General features: G+C 41.3%; 2 protein-coding genes across 2 annotated transcripts in view; one reads left to right on the top strand and one right to left on the bottom strand.

Annotated features, from left to right (window-relative positions):
* pcxa (pyruvate carboxylase a) overlaps positions 1-18,010 on the bottom strand; it is a 165,740-nt gene that overhangs the window by 33,880 nt on the left and 113,850 nt on the right.
* On the top strand, positions 8,071-17,654 carry lrfn4a (leucine rich repeat and fibronectin type III domain containing 4a). The gene is made up of 4 exons (XM_046868028.1): positions 8,071-8,448; positions 9,013-9,520; positions 11,412-13,017; positions 16,464-17,654. Exons 3-4 carry the CDS (start codon positions 11,435-11,437, stop codon positions 17,527-17,529), a joined length of 2,649 nt encoding a protein of 882 aa, XP_046723984.1. The 5' UTR covers positions 8,071-8,448; positions 9,013-9,520; positions 11,412-11,434; the 3' UTR covers positions 17,530-17,654.

The following is an 18,010-nucleotide window of genomic DNA, read 5'->3' on the forward strand; positions in this document are numbered from 1 at the left end:
TGTCGAGGAAAAATGTGCGTTACCGCGGGTGTGTGTGTGTGAGTATGAAGAAAGCGTCGGGGCAAAAGTAAATAAAAAATAAAAGAAAGCTCCGCCTGTCGTCTCATTCCTCCAACCCAAAACCAGTGAGATCAGTCACAGATGGCATATTGCCACGTGATGTAGCAACTGTAATTTAGCAAATTTTGCACAGTTCCTCTCTCTGCTCACGTTGGTGATCTAAAAGCTAAAATATCGCAGATGTAGCTTTTTTTTTTTGCCTACCAGTTCAGTGTCTGTCTGCTCAGCATCCATCTACACCTGGTCTCCCTGCACTACACAACGGAAAGTCACGTGACCACACATGCCACACGTGTGCCGCCTAAACTGAGACTATCTGGTCTTTTTTTGTTTTGTTTTGTTAGCGGCATGGAGAATCTTAAAATGGTTCTCAGAAAGTGTGTGTCCACACATGCACTTATCTATTTCATTAAATTGCAACATTTCCCGTCATATAATGTTTAGTATATAACTGCTGCTAAACCACCAGTGTGTACAATATTTAACACACACACACACACACACACACACACACACACACACACACACACACACCCACCCACCCACCCCACTGGTCAGGGCTACACAGTGTCACAGTGATTATAATCCATTGCGTTGTTTTTTTTTTTAGCTAAATGTTTGCACGTCTGCACACGTGCACTAGCAGTAGCTAGTTTTGTCTCATCTTGTGTTTCATGTAGGATCTTGGTCCTGGTGCAAGATTGTTTCACTATTTATTATACTGCATATGGCTAATATGACAATAAAAGCCACTCGACTTAATATTACCAATTTTGCAATATCCTTGTTATATAACTTTTAGACACAGAGACAAAGAACGAGACAGGGAAGAGGGGTGTAATCTGATGCCACTCTCAGTATCGGTTTAGTGCTTTAAATCATATAATGCATAATATCATAAATATTGCTTAATTTCACCAAGTTTTCACAAACAACTAAAAACTTGGTAGTAGAAATGGCAAAAATATTTTGGATTTGATTAACGGTCATAAAACTACTGTAACCCTGCAATGTACCAATGTACTGTATTTGTACACATGATACATGTTTATTGTGTACTTATGTTTTATGAAGCACCATGGTCCTGGAGGAACATTGTTTCGTTTTGTACGGTCAACATTTGACATGACACTTCACACCGCCCTTAACACAACACGACCCTTGACATTAAACGACACTTGACATGTCACTACAAACAACGCGACCATTGAAACGAAACAACATAAGACAAGACAAGACATCACATGACATGAGACAGGACACAAGACATGACAACGTGACGCGAAACCTAACTCGACCCGACCCTTGACACAACACTAACACAATGATACTGACTTGACCAGATCAGGCAGGATGAATGAATGTTGAAAATGCAAAGCATAGCACTACGTCAATAATGTGAGCTGATTACGGACCACTTGCTCAGACCTACACGAAAGTAAAAAACCTCTGGTTGGGTGACAACATTTTGCGCTCTTAATCCACACACATGTAATCCTTTCAGGGGCAAAAAAATAAATAAATAAAAGTTCCACCTCCTAATCAAAACTGTATTAGCATCGATTAGAACACAATATCTGTTCATTCAGAACAGACAAAATGTCTTTATATTCAATTACAATCCTACAGTAGAGACAGAGAGAGAGAGAGAGAGGGACTGGCTCAGCACACCATGACCCAGATTCTCGTGACTGCAGAACCAATATAACATCCTCAACACACCAAACCCCACCGCATCGCATCACATCGCATTACATCGCATCCCCGCCTTTACCTCCCACAGCACACAAAGACTTTAACACAAATATATCAACACAGAGCCTATAAACAGAACACGAGCTGGAGAATTTATAAAACTCAACAGTGACATGAATTTGAATTAAAAAAATAAAAATAAATAAATAAAAAAACATGGTCCTAAATTCAGCATATAAATTCTAAATAAATAAAAGGACAGCATTATGCCTGCCAATTGTTGTTTATTTTCCTCTAACAGCCTGCACTGTAGTGGTTTATTCTTTACTCATATCTTTTGTATGATGGCTAGTGTCCAGAGAAAATGCACAATGAAACGTATGAGCGCACACACACACACCATTTTCTTCCCTCCTCTGCCAAGATAAACAGCAGTTCACCACTGGTAAAAAAAAAAAAAATAAAAATAAAAATTTATAAATAATAATCATTAAATACTGCCCACCTTCCAGTTTTCACAATGACTGCATCAAGTAGGCGGCAGCTCCCTTAAAAAGCACACAGAGACTAACAAGAGCTTCAAGGCCAAGTGTTTGCCTAAACAAACTGGCAAAATTAGGAGCAGATAGACAGCAGCCAGAGAGCTGGCAGGCAATAATATAGGACACACAGAAACAGTCATAGCCAGACACCACTACAGAGCAAAAACCACTGGCGAGAACACAGGATCGCAGTTTTCACAAGCTTGTCTGAGCCGACTAGTGAAGAAGTGCTCGAGAGAGTTGAGAGGAGCTGCTCATAAAGGTGAAAGTCTCAGAGGAACACTGCACCGCTCTCCAATTCTGTGGTCATTAAAGACAATATGAATTGCAAAGAGCAGGAAAAGGCGAACGAAGGCAAACAAAGGCCCGCTTTTGTACCCGCCATATGCCTCGCTTGCTTGAGTGTTATTTTGTTCAAAGCAAAAGAGTTCATGGCTATTCGGTAAAGATTGAACCACAATAATATTTCAGGCAGAAGAATTTTACTGTATTGAAGGTTAAAATGTGAAGAAAAAAAAAAAAAAATCAGTTTTAGCTATTTAACCTTATTCCTATATAATGATCAGGCATACATGATGACTGGTGGACATTATCATTATCTCTTCATCATGGCACCTGTTAGTGGGTGGGATTTATTAAGCAGCAAGTGAAGTTGACGTGTTAAAAGCAGGAAAAATGGGATTGAGCGAATTTGACGAGGGCCAAAGTGTGATTTCTAGACGACTGGATCAAAGCATCTCCAAAACAGCAGCTTTTGTGTGGTTTTCCTGGTCTGCAGTGGTCAGTATCTACCAAAAGTGCTCCAAGGAAGGAACAGTGGTAAACTGGCGACAGGGTCGTTAATGAAGTTAATGTTGCCTGTAACCCTAATCCTAATGTTAATGTGCAAAATGTAAATAAAACCAGAATGCAATGTTTTGCAAATCTCATAAATCCATATTCTATTCACAGAAAAAAAAAAGAAGTTTAAACTGAGAATATTTCCCATTTTAAGGAAAAAATGTCATTTTGAATTTGAGGTCTCAAAACAGGTCTCAAAAAAGTTGGCCCATGACATTTTCTGGATGGAAGCATTTGTTGCTCTAAAACCTGTATATACCATTCAGCATTGATGGAGCCTTTCCAAATGTGCAAGCTACCCATTCCCACAGGCACTAATGCACTTCCATACCATCCGAGATGCACTTTTTGAACTGTGTGCTGAAATCAGAAGCGAGATTGTCCCTCTCCTCTTTAGTCCAGAGGATTAGGTGTTCATAATTGCCAGAAAAGAGACATTTTGATTTGTCTGACCACAAAACAGTTTTTCACTTTGTCTCAAATTATTTTAAACATTATTCTAGAAATAAAATTATTTCACAGATTATTAAAGCTCTGCCCATGTTTACTTTACTCTAAAATGCACAATTTATACCCAATTATGGTACTGATTTGATGTCAATTAACCTTAGTTGTAAAATGTTTCCACAACTGTTTCATTTTAATAACACTTTAAGACTTTTGTTGCCTGGTCCCTACTTTTTTGAGACTCATTGCAGCCATCAAACTCAAAATGACCCTATTTCTTTCCTTAAATTCATACATTTCCTCAGTTTAAACATTTAATATGTTTACTATGTTCTATTGTTAATAAAATATATATTAGATACGCAAATAATTGCATACTGTTATTTACATTTTACACAGCATCCCAACTTTGTTTTTGTAGTTTGTATGTAGTTTGAAGTTCTGCGAGGAAACCTTGGAAGCTGCCATTCATGTGGATGTCACTTGCCTTCACACTGACATGTACCACCTACCTAGATATTAATACAGATAAAAACCCTAATGACAGTGGCTCCTTATAGCAGGATAATGCTTCCTAATACACAGCAACAAATTGTTCAGAAATAGTTGGAGGGTCTTGAAGAACAAAATAGTTCATGGTGTTGACTTGGCCTCCAAATTCCCCAGATCTCAATCCGAACAAGCTGGACAAACAAGGATGATCCATGCAGACCTCACCACACTTACAGGATTTATACTATCTTCTGCTAAGGTATTCCTGCCAGCCACCATAGCACACTGTCAGAGATCTTGTGGAGTCCATGTCTTTATGGGTCAGAGCTGTGTGTGTGTGTGTGTGTGTGTGTGTGTGTGTGTGTGTGTGTGTGTGTGTGTGTGTGAGATATATATATATATATATATATATATATATATATATATATATATATATATATATATATATATATATATATATATATATATATATAAATAAAAGTCAGGATCTTCCTGGTCGGCACCACCTGCACATTTCCCCGCCTCCCAATATTTAAGGACACGCAAAACTTTAGCTCAGGGCGAGATTATCTCACCGGCTTCCTGTAGTCCCTGGGATTATTCTTGCCACCCTGCCTGCTCTGAATTCTGTTCCTGATCCCTGTTCTGCCCTGCCTCTGGTTTTGAACTGTGGACTGGGTTTTGGTTCGTGTTTCTGCCCTCTCTCTATTTCTCTGTTTGGTGGCTCTTGGATATTTTTTCGACTGTTTTTCGGTTTTGGTTTTCTTTTCCCTGCATCCCCGTTTGCCTGTGTTTTGACCCTGGACTGTGTAATGGACTGTTTTTGCCTTGCCCCTTTGCTTTGCTTACTTTTTTTATTAAAGCCTGCTTTCTCTGTACTTCTGTGTGCATCCTGCATTTGGGTCTGCACTCACCTGGTCACCCGCAAGAGATCACTGACAGAATAATCTGGCCCTGCATCCCATGCTCTCTGACAGAATAATCTAGCAGTGCACAGTGTTCCCTGCTCTTCTGACTATCTATCTATCTATTTATCTATATACATACATACACTTCAATTTTTTTGCTCAGCACACCCACACGGTGACATATCCTGCAAGACTGCACTGTACGCAGGATTCTGTGCAAGCTGGATTTATGAACCACAAGTTTTTTAACAAGGAATTAATTTGCTGATGCATATTAAAGGGAAATTATGCTGGGGCAGTGAGACTTGCCCACCACCAGTTAATCTAGTATGGATTTGCTTTCTTAACCAGAAGATATATTGTGAACGCTATAAAAATAAAAGGACACCAAGTCTGCTGAATTGTTCCGACACAGGATAAGACTGAAACACAAGGCCGGTATGATTTCTGTCTGGTGTGAGCTACTCATCGGTCTGCTGCCTACAGTCAGTAATCTATATATAACTGTGCTTCCAGACTGACGCACTCCGGTCCCCAAAAACACACCAGGCCAAGAAAAACAACCCATTTTAAAGAGAGAGACAGTACGATGATCACTCGGTAGCTCGTACACTTATCTTCTCCGAGGCTGCCATGCAGGCCTGTTCACTTTAATGTGGATTGGTCGCTTGGTGAAGATGGAGTGCGTAAAAACTTGTCAGAGAATGATGCATGTAATGCTGTCTTAAAACCTGGCACATTATTTGGCAGCTGCTCTCCAATTGTGTCAGTTCTTTTAGTGAGGGTGTGAAAATTCTGACAAAATGCCTTGGAAATTGGAAAGCACCACAAGTTTGGGATCTTCTGACACCAGAAGAAATGAAAAGCCAAGAAAAATTCATGTCTCAAGTTAAACATGTTCCTGAGGTACCAGCGACTAGTGTTCCTATCCCTTTGCTCTCATGGTTTGTATGGGTGTGCTGCCTCTGAATGGTGTTTTCTTCGATTGGAGGCCAATCAGTGCAGCTGGGTATGGTTTCGCATCAATGGCCTGGCTTATCCATGAAATTACGGGGCGACATGGGAGCTTTGAGGATGGATCTGGACTGTATTTCATGTCAACAGTCTACTACAATGGCTCAGGATGCATTTAATCACCCATCACTACACACCTTATCCATGATTAAACTCTAATGAACAGACATTCAGCGCCACCCAGACGAGAATGAGGTTCCCTTTTGAGTCTGGTTCCTCTCAAGGTCTCTTAGGGAGTTTTTCCTCGCCACAGGCTCGCTCATTAGGGACAAACTCGCAAGTCAAGAGGCTTTTACTGTAATTTCTACCATACACAGTGGCACACAGCAAAAATGAGACAACGTTCCTCCTGAACCCTGGTGCTACACTAAACAACATGGAGCTACAACACACAGCATTACGCTACATACGCACTTTGCATTGAGTGCAACAGCACGCAAACGGTGCAGACAAAAAACAGTGCAGACAGACAACACAAGACAGTGTGGGACAAATACACAACACAAAATAGCACCGACCAGCAAGCCTACTGTATACACTCTGATTATACAGTACTGTGCAAAGAGGACTATAAAGACTAAGAACAAGAGTATATGTAAACAAACACAATGCGCAGTGCAAAAACAGAAGCAGTCTAGAGGTGTAAAAAAAAACAGCATGTAAACGATATAATATGGTAAAGTATAAATAATAAATGGTGATGAGTAATGAGTGTGTGTGAGTTTAGTTTAGCTCTGTGTCGAATTAATGTTAGTGTTCAACTATAAGGAACAAACGTATGCACTCTTATCACCGCATTAACTGTGTAAAGCCATTTCAAGACGATGTCTATTGTTAAATGCGCTTTTAGAAAATAATGAATAGAATTTTACAGTAGAGTAAGAATTTTTTTTTTATATATTCACACTAGCAAGAGACGTGTCACTAATGTTGCTTGTATTCTCTTGTGTTGTCTCTGGGGTTTATTGCAACTGCTACTGCTGCACATGTGCCTGATCAAGCACTATCCCCCAATAGAGATTGTTTCCCCAGTGAGAAACGGAAACAGACAAAATATTCTGCTTTCAATACAATTTATACGAATGATTGTCTTGATTTCAAGACGGCAAATAAACAAGCTAACTGTACTGAGGCAAATCATGTTTTATTTTATAATAATGCCTTTATATACACTTAAGTTTGTATATTCGACGATGTTCACGTTAAGGTTAAGGTTCACGTTATTTTTGTGCCTCAAACAATAAATAGGAACTAAACCCCACAAAGTTTATAGTAGTGCCAGAGAAACTGAAACAAAGTCGAACCACGTTTGAGCAAATCTTTGCGTAATTGGCATTAGACTGAGAAAATGCAGCTTCTTGAGTTGTTTTATCACTTGTCTCGGAAATCACAGCTCCGTGTCGCGCCTAGTGCGCAGCGTTTGCTAGCGTGAACGTCAAGTTGGATATATTTCCAGGCTGCCCAGGAGATATGGGGAAAGAGCAGGAACGAGTTTCTTTTTTTTAAAGCCTACACTATTGTACAAAATTTGTATTAATTTTAAAAAGGTCACTAAAAAGAGCATTAAATAGCGAGTTGTTGTTGAAAACATTTCCACCATTGAAACTCCTCCGTCCCTCGCTACTCAAAGGTTCCTCTGACCTAATAGATGCAATCCTGTTTGGTAGAAAGAACAATCCAGCATTCAAGATCTGCAGGTTCCTGATGATTTGTCAGTGAACTCGGCTCCGGAAAAGCCACGGGTGTTGGCGCTGAGGCAGAAGAAAAACTATTGGGAGACTCCTCCAGTAATCCATTTCATGTCCTTCAATCTGCAACGACAGTTCCTTCTATGTTCCTCTTCCAATTCCTTCTCCAGTTCTTTCCACAGTTTAATTCAACCCCTGCCTCGACTTACCTTCATTTAACTTTTGCTTACATTCTCCCCGCTAAATTCTTTCCTCGCATCACAAGCGAAAGGATGCTCCAGACTCCTCCAAACCCCCCTCCACTTTCTCGCTTTTCCTTCATTGCTCCCTCCCCTCCCTTTCTCTCTCTCTCTCCTCCCTCATGCTCTGCTCTCGCTGTAGCAGGCACGTTGCAGTCTCACTTCTGCACACACACACGCCGACACCAACGCGCTCCTCGCCTGCACCAAACGGCACAAACCCGGGGCGGTTCGGGAACCGGAGACGGGATGGCAACGGAAAAAAATACCATCAAGCAATGACTAATACAAGCGACAGCAACTGGCACCTTGCACAACCTTTTTAAAAACATCACCTAGTGATCAAGAGGTGCCAAGCAGGACTGAGACAGAAGGCAGGAAAGGAACACGGATACCAGGAAGCTCCATCAGTCATTTCCATAAAGGAAAGTATAAGATGGAGAGCTGATAGGAGGAGGGTAATGTTCTAGTTTTCTGTAGAGGACTGGGTCTCCCTGGGGAGAGGATAAAGAGCAATGAAAAGGTGAGTTTGTTTTGTTTTTTTCGCAAAATGCATGTGTGTTCTGGAATGGTTGAGAGATGAGATGAGACAGAGGGTGAGGTTTAAAGTAGACATTATAGAATCGGAAGACGGAGGAATCGTGCCGAGAAAACCCGAGTTTCATAAACTCACGTTATTAAAGTCGAGCTGAAATGCATGTCTCACACACACACACACACACACACACACACACACACACGCACACACGCACACACGCACAAGCATGCATGCATAGTTGTATCACAGCCCAAAGGGACAATGTTAAAGCTTTCCTTGTTTGGTTACTTGCTTTAACGCATCGAATATTCATTAATTAATTATTCAACCTCTAACGCTAATCACGCCGAATGAAAAGAGGAAGTCCGCCTCAGAATGGTTTAAATTCCTGGTTAATATGAATAATTAATGAAGTCCTTAAGCACACATGCCAAAAGGCTCACGTATTCAAGCGTCATCAAAGCAAAGAGAAAAAGCAATAGCTCTTTTCACAGCTCTCATATCGCATGTCTAATGTTTTTTTTTTTTGTTTTTTTTCTTCTTCGCCAGCACTCATCCAGCAACCAACCCGATCAGACAAACTGCCCTTCTGTAGCTGGGGAGAGGTTTAATAGTGCTACAAAAAACCTTGTGCAGCCTCCTGTGCAGTGTTTTGGGATTTCTGACACAGATGGAGAAAACTATACCTTGAATCTATGAATATAAAAAAAAAAGAAAAAGGAACGATTAATGCCAATAAAGAGCCGTGCCTATACTGTACACAACCTGTATGTGAACGTCATGGGTATAAGCTAAAGACTCCATGGGGAAGAGGACATCATGGGGAAAAAAAAAATGTGACTGTCACCAGTTAATTGGTTAGGTCATCTCGCATCTCGTGGAATGAAGAAGCGTGGATGTGATGACATTCAAGAAGTAAAAAAAAAATACAAATAATACATCGATGAGCTACAGCATTCTGTCACGTGGATTTTCTTTGATATTCGCAAGGCACCATGTGGAAAAGAATGGCCAGGATAAGGGATCGTTTTCAATCTTGATACAGCAGACTTTTCAGGTATGAACACTGTCTCTTTTTCTGTCTTATTACAAACAGCAGGTGAAATTCTATGACACTATTCAGATGCTTGCAGGACACTTTCTTCAGGTTAGAAAAGAAAAAAAAAAAAATGCTGCATTAGATTATGCTGTCTATAGTAATGAATCACTCTACGTCTCTTTTCCTTTGAGTCCAGTCTGGTTAAAGGAAACAAGCCACCCCTCACAATCCCATTTCTCTCCATCCCCTCCCCAGCAAAACCACTCTCGGAGTCATTGTTAATGACAGTGCAGCCATTATGTAAGCCTGCCATAATTTCAAATATTTAGAACTCAAATAGTCAAAGCAAAGCGAGGATCGCACAACAACCCCCGATTTAAGAATCCCATCAGCTGCAGCGCATAAATCCACTCGAGCGGACCGAAGAGATCATGTATTAGAAAACCGTAGAGCTTTGATCACGCTCATAAAAAGCAATCCGGGTTCATTACACACCAACAGGGTTTATAACGCACGCCGTGACACAGCACACAAAACCCTGCATGTGCACATGCGGGCAGTCGTAGATCAGAGCAATGGAGCAAACAGACCGCTGGAGGAAAAGCAGCAGGCAATGGAGTCGAAAACAAACAAAAGGATACAGAGCCAAAGTAAACCGACTTTGCCTGTGTACACAGAGACGTCAAATGATCATCCGATCTCACAGCCGTGATCTGGATCACTTGTGGGAGATCAGACCGATCACGGGGCCATCCCACCTAGCATTCACGAGACACCTAAATGTATTATTTGTTACAGTAAATTATACCTGCAATTGTGTAAAACGCACAATGTATGTTTGTTACATAGCTGGTAGCTTAGTGGTTACCGCATTGGACTTTTGATCCGGAGGTCAGGAGTTCGAATCCCAGTCACACCAAGATGCCGCATCTGGGCTCCTGTGCAAGGCCCTTAACCCCATAGCTGCTCAGTTTGTATAAATGACAAATGTAAGTCGCTTTGGATAAGGGCATCTTCCAAGTGCAATAAATTCGGGGGTATTTTTCCACTCCTTAAATTTCAATTTTAAACCTTTCAATGACCTGTTACAAATCCCAAAGGCCTCTTTAGTTCTCAACCACCCTAAAAAAGGACCCTATACACCAATAATTGGCTCATCAACCAGTTATTTTATGTGTAGCATAACTATAATGAGCACCTCTGAGCCTTCCTCAGTAAAATGGTTTCATTTGCTGCATTATACAAAGACACACGTTTCACTAAAATATATTTAGCTATTAATTACGTTAACTGGCTATAAACATGAACTGGTTCTCGTTGATAAGAGCAGGTAAGGCTAGTTTTAGTAAGTTGAGGTCTAAATTGAGTGATATATTTTCAAGCAAAAAAAAAAAGGAGCTCAGACGCTTTTAACAGGTTTATAAAAATAAAAAACGAGTTTGTTTTCACATGAAAATACACGCAGTACGATATTACATAATTTCCTCAGATAGAAACATTTAAAAGCTTTTGTACTGGGTATTCCACTTTTACCAAAACAAAGATTTTGAAATGTATAAAAATTTGATATAATTATTATTAATTTTATTATCTGGTGGAATAGACTGATCCATTGTCAAACATAGTTAAAGTAATCCACTAGGCAAATTAATAAACACTAAGACACATTTGTAATTAAAGGAGCACTACATTTGTAATGAGGACACCTTAATGGAAAATCAGGCATATAGAACATCAGTAGAAATAATTGAGATACACAAATAAAAGCTGAAAGTCCCCAGCTAGAGTGATCTTTTAAGCTGTTGATATTTTTATTGATTTAGCATCAATTCAAGTGAACTAATTCCAGTGATGCAGGTAATTTGTCAAGATGAAATGGCTAACATTGTGGCTTATCTTCCTCGCACAGGTCTGTGGATAAATAAATCTATCATGCCAAGTCCAGGACTGCTCTACATATCCAGAATACAGGAACTACCACTGGAACAGCTGCATGAGAAAAAATGCACTGGCCCCAAAAGAGCAGATTCCTGTCTTATAAGCTCTTGGTCTTTCGTCTGGTTAGGCCTAGTGAATTATATCGTGTTGGGCTGCTGTCCAGGCGTGTTTGCTGGAGAAACGTGGGGCATGGTTTCCATCTGTCCTTTTCACTGTGTGTGTCGGAACCTATCGGAGTCTCTAAGCACCCTGTGTGTTAATAAAGGACTGCTCTTTGTCCCACCCAACATTGACCGCCGCACTGTGGAGCTCCGTCTTGCAGACAACTACATCCTGGAGGTCGGTGGGCCCGACTTTGCCAACATGACTGGATTAGTGGATCTGACCTTGTCTCGTAACACCATCCACGCTCTGCGCCCACTGGCCTTCGGAGATTTGGAAAGCCTGCGGTCGCTTCATCTGGACACTAACCGCTTGACTGTGGTTGGACCTCAGGATTTAACAGGCCTTCTTAATCTTCAGCATCTCTTCATAAACAACAATCAGCTCACCGATGTCTCAGCGGATGCCTTTGATGACTTCCTGCTAACCCTGGAAGACCTCGACCTGTCCTACAACAACCTTCGCAGGGTTCCCTGGGAAGCCATTCAGAGCATGGCCAGCCTAAGCATCCTCAACTTAGACCACAACCTCATAGACCAGATTGCAGAGGGTTCTTTTAGCGAGCTTTACAAGCTGTCGCGTCTGGACATGACCTCAAACAGGCTCCAGACACTTCCCCCTGATCCGTTGTTTTCTCGCTCACAGATCGGGGTAGTTAGCCCAACACCCTACAACACCATTATCAGTCTGAACTTTGGTGGAAACCCTCTGCATTGTAACTGCGAGCTATTGTGGCTGCGAAGGCTGATCCGCGGGGATGATATGGAAACCTGTGCCACACCTGTGCATCTTGCTGGACGTTACTTTTGGTCCATCCCTGAAGAGGAGTTCATATGTGAGCCTCCGCTAATCACCCGCAACAGCAACAAGCTCTGGGTCCTAGAGGGGCAGAGAGCCACGCTAAAATGCCGTGCTATCGGTGACCCCGAACCGGTCATCCACTGGGTATCTCCAGATGACCGAATTGTGGCCAACTCAAGCCGCATACACTCGTATTACAACGGAACCCTGGATTTTCTGGTCACCCGTGCCAGAGATGACGGAGCTTATACATGCATCGCTATCAATGCAGCCGGGGAGTCCACTGCTCAGGTGGAATTAAAAATCATCCCGTTGCCTCACAGAGGAAATGGAACAGTTACACTTATTAACCCACGAGACCCTGGTGCTTCTGACATGAGTCGTAATAAGGGTGGGGCTGTGGGAGGGATGGTAACAGTGAGGAACGTGACTGGAGGTGATGGCGAGGATGCAACGAGCGGTAGTAGCACTGGAACGGAGCGATTAGTGGTTGTTCGGGAAGTGACATCTAACTCTGCTCAGGTCAATTGGTTTATGGGCAGAACAACGCCTTACTTGGTTTGGATGTACCAGATTCAGTACAACAGCACAGCTGATGATGCTCTTGTTTACAGGTAAGCACAGATTCTTAGCTAAACTCAGAGCTGGAACAAATTACATAAGACTTGCAATCACATTTTGGAAAGAAAAAAAACGAGAAAAGATTGGTCAGAGCTCATCTAAAGTCACAAATAATGATGGAAGAAGGAACAAATCAGACGCGATAACAATTGTGCCATCTGGTTTCATAGACACTAGAGAATATTTATAGTCTAGAGGTGGGTAAATGGAGTGAATGAAGCCCTGCTGACTACATGGAAGAAAGGATGAACTCTTTACAAGAGCACAAATTACAGAGTTTAGAATTGTGTCACAACCGATCAGGGTGACTGAAATGGATCTAAATAGAGGAAGAAAGGAAAGAAGGGGCAGTGAGACGAGGCAGGACACGACGGGGAAACTGGGTTTTGGTACCCTTTTATGTTTCAGCTGTTCACAAAGATAGAGAGAGATTGTCTGTAATTCTGCCCAACAAGTTACTTCCAAGGTCAGAAACCATCGCTGACAGACCACTTTCTGCATCCCTACTGGGGGCAGGAAATGAACTCGGCCCCTGCCTCAATTTTCTTCATTCAATCTCTCTCGGTCAACTCTACCTCCTCACAGGGTCTCTCTATTTCCTGCTCTTCATACGTGAAAAACACTGACTGGGGGTTCAAAAATGACCCGATCTGCATTTGAATACATATACACAGGGTTTCTGCACCAGCATGCATGTTACCCCCACTTTTAAATAGATTTGCCATTAGAAGGCCCTATGACATAATAGCTGTAAATGAAACTTCTACAGAGCAATATGCAGCTGGTGTTCTATAATGGGAATCAATAATGCACAGAGAGAGCAATGGGGAGCCAAGTCTGTGTGACACAGAAATAAATATATGGTGTGGGAAATCGAATGCAAAAAAATAAATAAAAGAAAGAAAAAGCGTAGACGTGAGGTGTCTCAGAGGTTACTCTTTTACCATCAGTTGCTTGGTGATAAAAGGCAGAGTGATGAAAGGATGAGTAGGAGAGCAGGACAATAGTGTTTATATAATAAGTTACTAAGACTTATCAGGATGCAAACGTTTTCAGCCATAACACTCGGTGCCCGTCTAAACAAATATAAAAAACGTATATATAAGATCACTACGTGCAATTAAGATAAACAAAATACTGAGATATAAACAAACTATGGTGGACAGTAATGAAGTAAATGTCATTTCCATTTGGGGAGACTTTTTTTAAAGACTTAAGTCAAATCTCTGACATTTTACACTACCGCATTTTGCAAAATCTTTTTATTGATGAGCGGATAACAACGTAACTGGTCAAACACACAGCAATCCACCAATCAAGGTAATGCAAGCGCTCTGTTTTAAACTTGTTTTGATTGGCGCTTGGTGGTATCAACTTCGCACAAACTCCTGACTCGAACTCGAAACAGCAACCGTGGCCTTATTTGAATTATTTATTTTAAATAGTTGAAAAGGTGGTTTTGGGCTCATGATCATTTTATTACATATGAATTTGCCTTTGACTAAATAATATCATTCTATTAATTGATCGGTGTGTTAAAAGTAAACTAATTTGATTGATTAAGAGTCTTGTGACAAAAATAATAATAGGAACATTATAGCCATAATAAGTAGCAGTACTTTGGATGCTTAAGTACATTTGATGGCAAATACTTTTGTACTTTTACTCAAGTGAAAGTTTTGAAAATGTTACTGAGTGTATCTCTAACTCAACTACAAGGTGTGGTCTAATTGGTCCAAACCTATGTGGCGTTATCAAGGCATATGACTGATGGACATTATATAACAAAATGCATGTAAAAAAAATCAGCAGTGCAAAAAATTCTGGAATTGATACTAAGACTATGTACATTAAGATTTCCCAAGTATTATATAGTGGAAAATCTTAGGAGGATTTGTTACTGCAAAAACAATAGAAACCTCCTTCTGGCTCATCACTTTCATCCTAGGAGGAAATTTTTCTATGCTTATAGGTGTGGCCTCCTCCCGGATGACGATTTCCCCATCCAACACAGCACCAAGTAAAAGTAAAGCAAAGATTTGTGGAGTATGAATGATGTAATCATTTGCAATGGCCTTCGCAGTCACCGGAGCTCAAAGCAATTGAGGTCTTTTGAGAGATTTTTTTTTTTTTCCTTCTTCTTCCCAGAATGTCGAAATTCATAGCAGAACCGTTGCTTAAGCATTGCATAAAGACCTCTGGTCATTCAATTCAGACAGCTCTCAGATCCATTTACTTTCCCAGCACTGGCAAAAGAACAAGCAGCATTGCATGGTCGATGTTAATCTATTTTAATCTCCAGCATTTGGGATTTCAGTTATAAGGAGGTAAATACACTTTTGGCTGCTTTTTTTTGTTTCGAGAAAGATGTTTAAATAATTATTAAAATCGGTTTTTGGAATAACTGCCCCACAGTTTGTAACTCGAATTGTTAAACCGGATTATATGATGCAATTAACGAAGAAGAGGAAATCCAGCACAGGCGGCACACAGTGTAGAGAAAGTATAAACTTCCTTCACATGCAAACGGGTAAAGGCAAGTTTGGGTCTGAAGTGCCTCTGACGCTACCACTGTATATTGAAACAATTTTGAATAGAATTGAACGAGGTCTTGACAGGGATGCTTGGCATGACTCTTCCGACGTGAAAAGGGCCGACCTAGGAAATCTCTTTCGGAAGAATAGCGTTCGTTCCTCCCATTGCCCTATGTGTCGCCATAAGAATAGAAAGATAGGACGCACAATGAATGCAACAAAGCACGACTACGTACATAAATGCTGAATTATATTCAATGATCGTACAATCCTTTTTAGTGAGAATCAGAAAGAGCAGCAAATGCAATTAATCGGACAAAAGCAGCTTGGCATAGCTAGGATAGAACAGACAAAAATGGGGAGAGTGTGAGAGAGAGAGAGAGAGAGAGAGAGAGAGAGAGGGACTGAAGCTAGTATAGAGGAGATTAAAAGTGGCTCAAGGCCTGTATGCAATAGATGAAAATTACCTCCCAATGGCAAGTGCCTGATTCTTGTTTAGCCATGCAGAGCATATTCTTAATGCCATTGTACCGCCACTGATGGACTAATGCATTAAAGAGCTTTGCATCAAGGTTTTAGTAGAATCCAGAGAAAGTGATCATTTCAAAATGGTTTCTAATGCATGAGACACAGAAGGCAAAAGGTTCATGGGTTCAGCTTCTTTGCAAAGATGCATCACGGCTTCTTATACTGCCTTGAGTTAACTTTGGATTTTCTATTTTCACATAGCAGTATATCGATTTAGGTCATTTCTATTAAAAAAGAGCAGGACTTTGTCTTTTTCAGATGAGCTCCACTTATTGTCAGCACACTTTTGATGCTCCTTATTGTATCCTATTTATTTCATCTTCAGTTTGAGCGTGCGCACACACAAACCTGAATTCTATCTTGTTCTTTCTTTGCAGAATTCTTCCACCTACCAGTAATAGTTTCATGCTGAAAAATCTCGTCTCGGGTGCCGACTTCAGCCTGTGTGTTTTGGCCATCTTTGACGACGGCATCTCCACCCTGGCCACCACCAAAGTGTTAGGTTGCACTCAGTTTAGCACTAAAGAGGATTATCTAGAATGCCGCTCTCTGCAGGCGCACTTCCTTGGCGGCACGCTGACAGTGATGGTAGGTGGGGTGGTGGTGGTGACGCTGCTGGTCTTCACCGTGGCGATGATGATGCGACACAGAGTGTGTGGAGGTTGTCAAGACCATGTCGGCCAGTCGGGCAAGTTCCTGCCAGCCAAAGGAGTGGATGTTTATGCCCAGACGAACGGAAATAACAGCATGATGGTGGCTTTGCCAAACAGGTTGCTGGCCCAGCAAACACGGCCGGAGCAGGCCAAAACCAAGCATAAGGAGCACATGCTGGTCAATCTGAGCAGCGACTCCCATTGCAGTCAAAGCTCCGACATGGACCTGGTGAGGCAGAAACCCAATGCCTCTTTTACCCCGGGGAGTGATAAAGTGACATTCTTGTACTCCCCAGCCAAAAGTGCGCACACTTTGTCCCACCCGGGACACAAAGCGATGACGCACGAATGCAAGCTGACCATGCGGAGGTCTGTCGGAGAAAAAGACATGGACATGATGCAAGGTGTAAAGCATTCTATTGCCTCACTGGCCCTCAGTCAAACAGGGCAAGTTGGAGGAGAAAGAAGTTCGAACTGGCCCGGGGAACGGTGCGTTTTAGGGGCTAAGCGTAGCTGCTCTTTTGACGCAGGTGACATCACCACCGCCACATGCTACAGCTACGCCAAGCGCCTGAGTGTCATCTGGACCCGACGCAGTCAGTCGCTGCACAGCATGCTGGTCCACTGTGCATCTACCACCAGCACGTCCAGCACAGCGAGTGAGCAGTATAGCCACGTACTTGTACATGGGTATCTGCATGCCTATGCCTCCAACAACTCAAACTCCAACAGTAATTCAAACTGTAGCATGGACGCCAATCCTGGAGACCTGGAGGAAAGCGTGGTGTAGTGACTGGTTCAAGAAAAATATTACTGAAAATCTATGCTGGTGGAAAACCATGTTCAGCATGTGCCAAGCTAAAAAAAAAAAAAAAAAAAAAAATGTGCCACTCAAATATTAAATGTTTTCATACAATTGAAGCAAGGAAAACTAAAGTAAAAAAAAAAAGAATAAAATAAAGTGTTATCAGGAAAGACTGGTGTGATAAGTTCTGTACACTACACATTTTTTTACCTATGCGTTTTTTCATTTTATTTACATAATTACATAATTTTTTTAGGTGTTGGCTTTTTTTGTTTGGATTTGTTTTAATATGATTTGGCCCCTCAGAGATAAACAACAAAAAAAAAAAAGTGACCGAATTGGGTAATTCAAGAAAAGGTTTGTTTGGCTGACAGGCTGCAAGCGTGCGGGATTACAACCTGGAGTTTCTGTTTCAACAAAGTTAATTATCCAATTAATGCATTATTCAATAATTTAGCCACTAAAA

Source organism: Silurus meridionalis, chromosome 15 (assembly GCF_014805685.1).
Source record: "Silurus meridionalis isolate SWU-2019-XX chromosome 15, ASM1480568v1, whole genome shotgun sequence".
Taxonomy (NCBI): Eukaryota; Metazoa; Chordata; class Actinopteri; order Siluriformes; family Siluridae; genus Silurus; species Silurus meridionalis.

Coding starts and splice junctions, on each gene's coding strand:
- lrfn4a (XM_046868028.1), top strand. CDS start 11,435: ATGCCAAGTCCAGGACTGCTCTACATATCCAGAATACAGGAACTACCA. Junction 13,018..16,463: donor GATGATGCTCTTGTTTACAG/GTAAGCACAGAT, acceptor CTTTCTTTGCAG/AATTCTTCCACCTACCAGTA.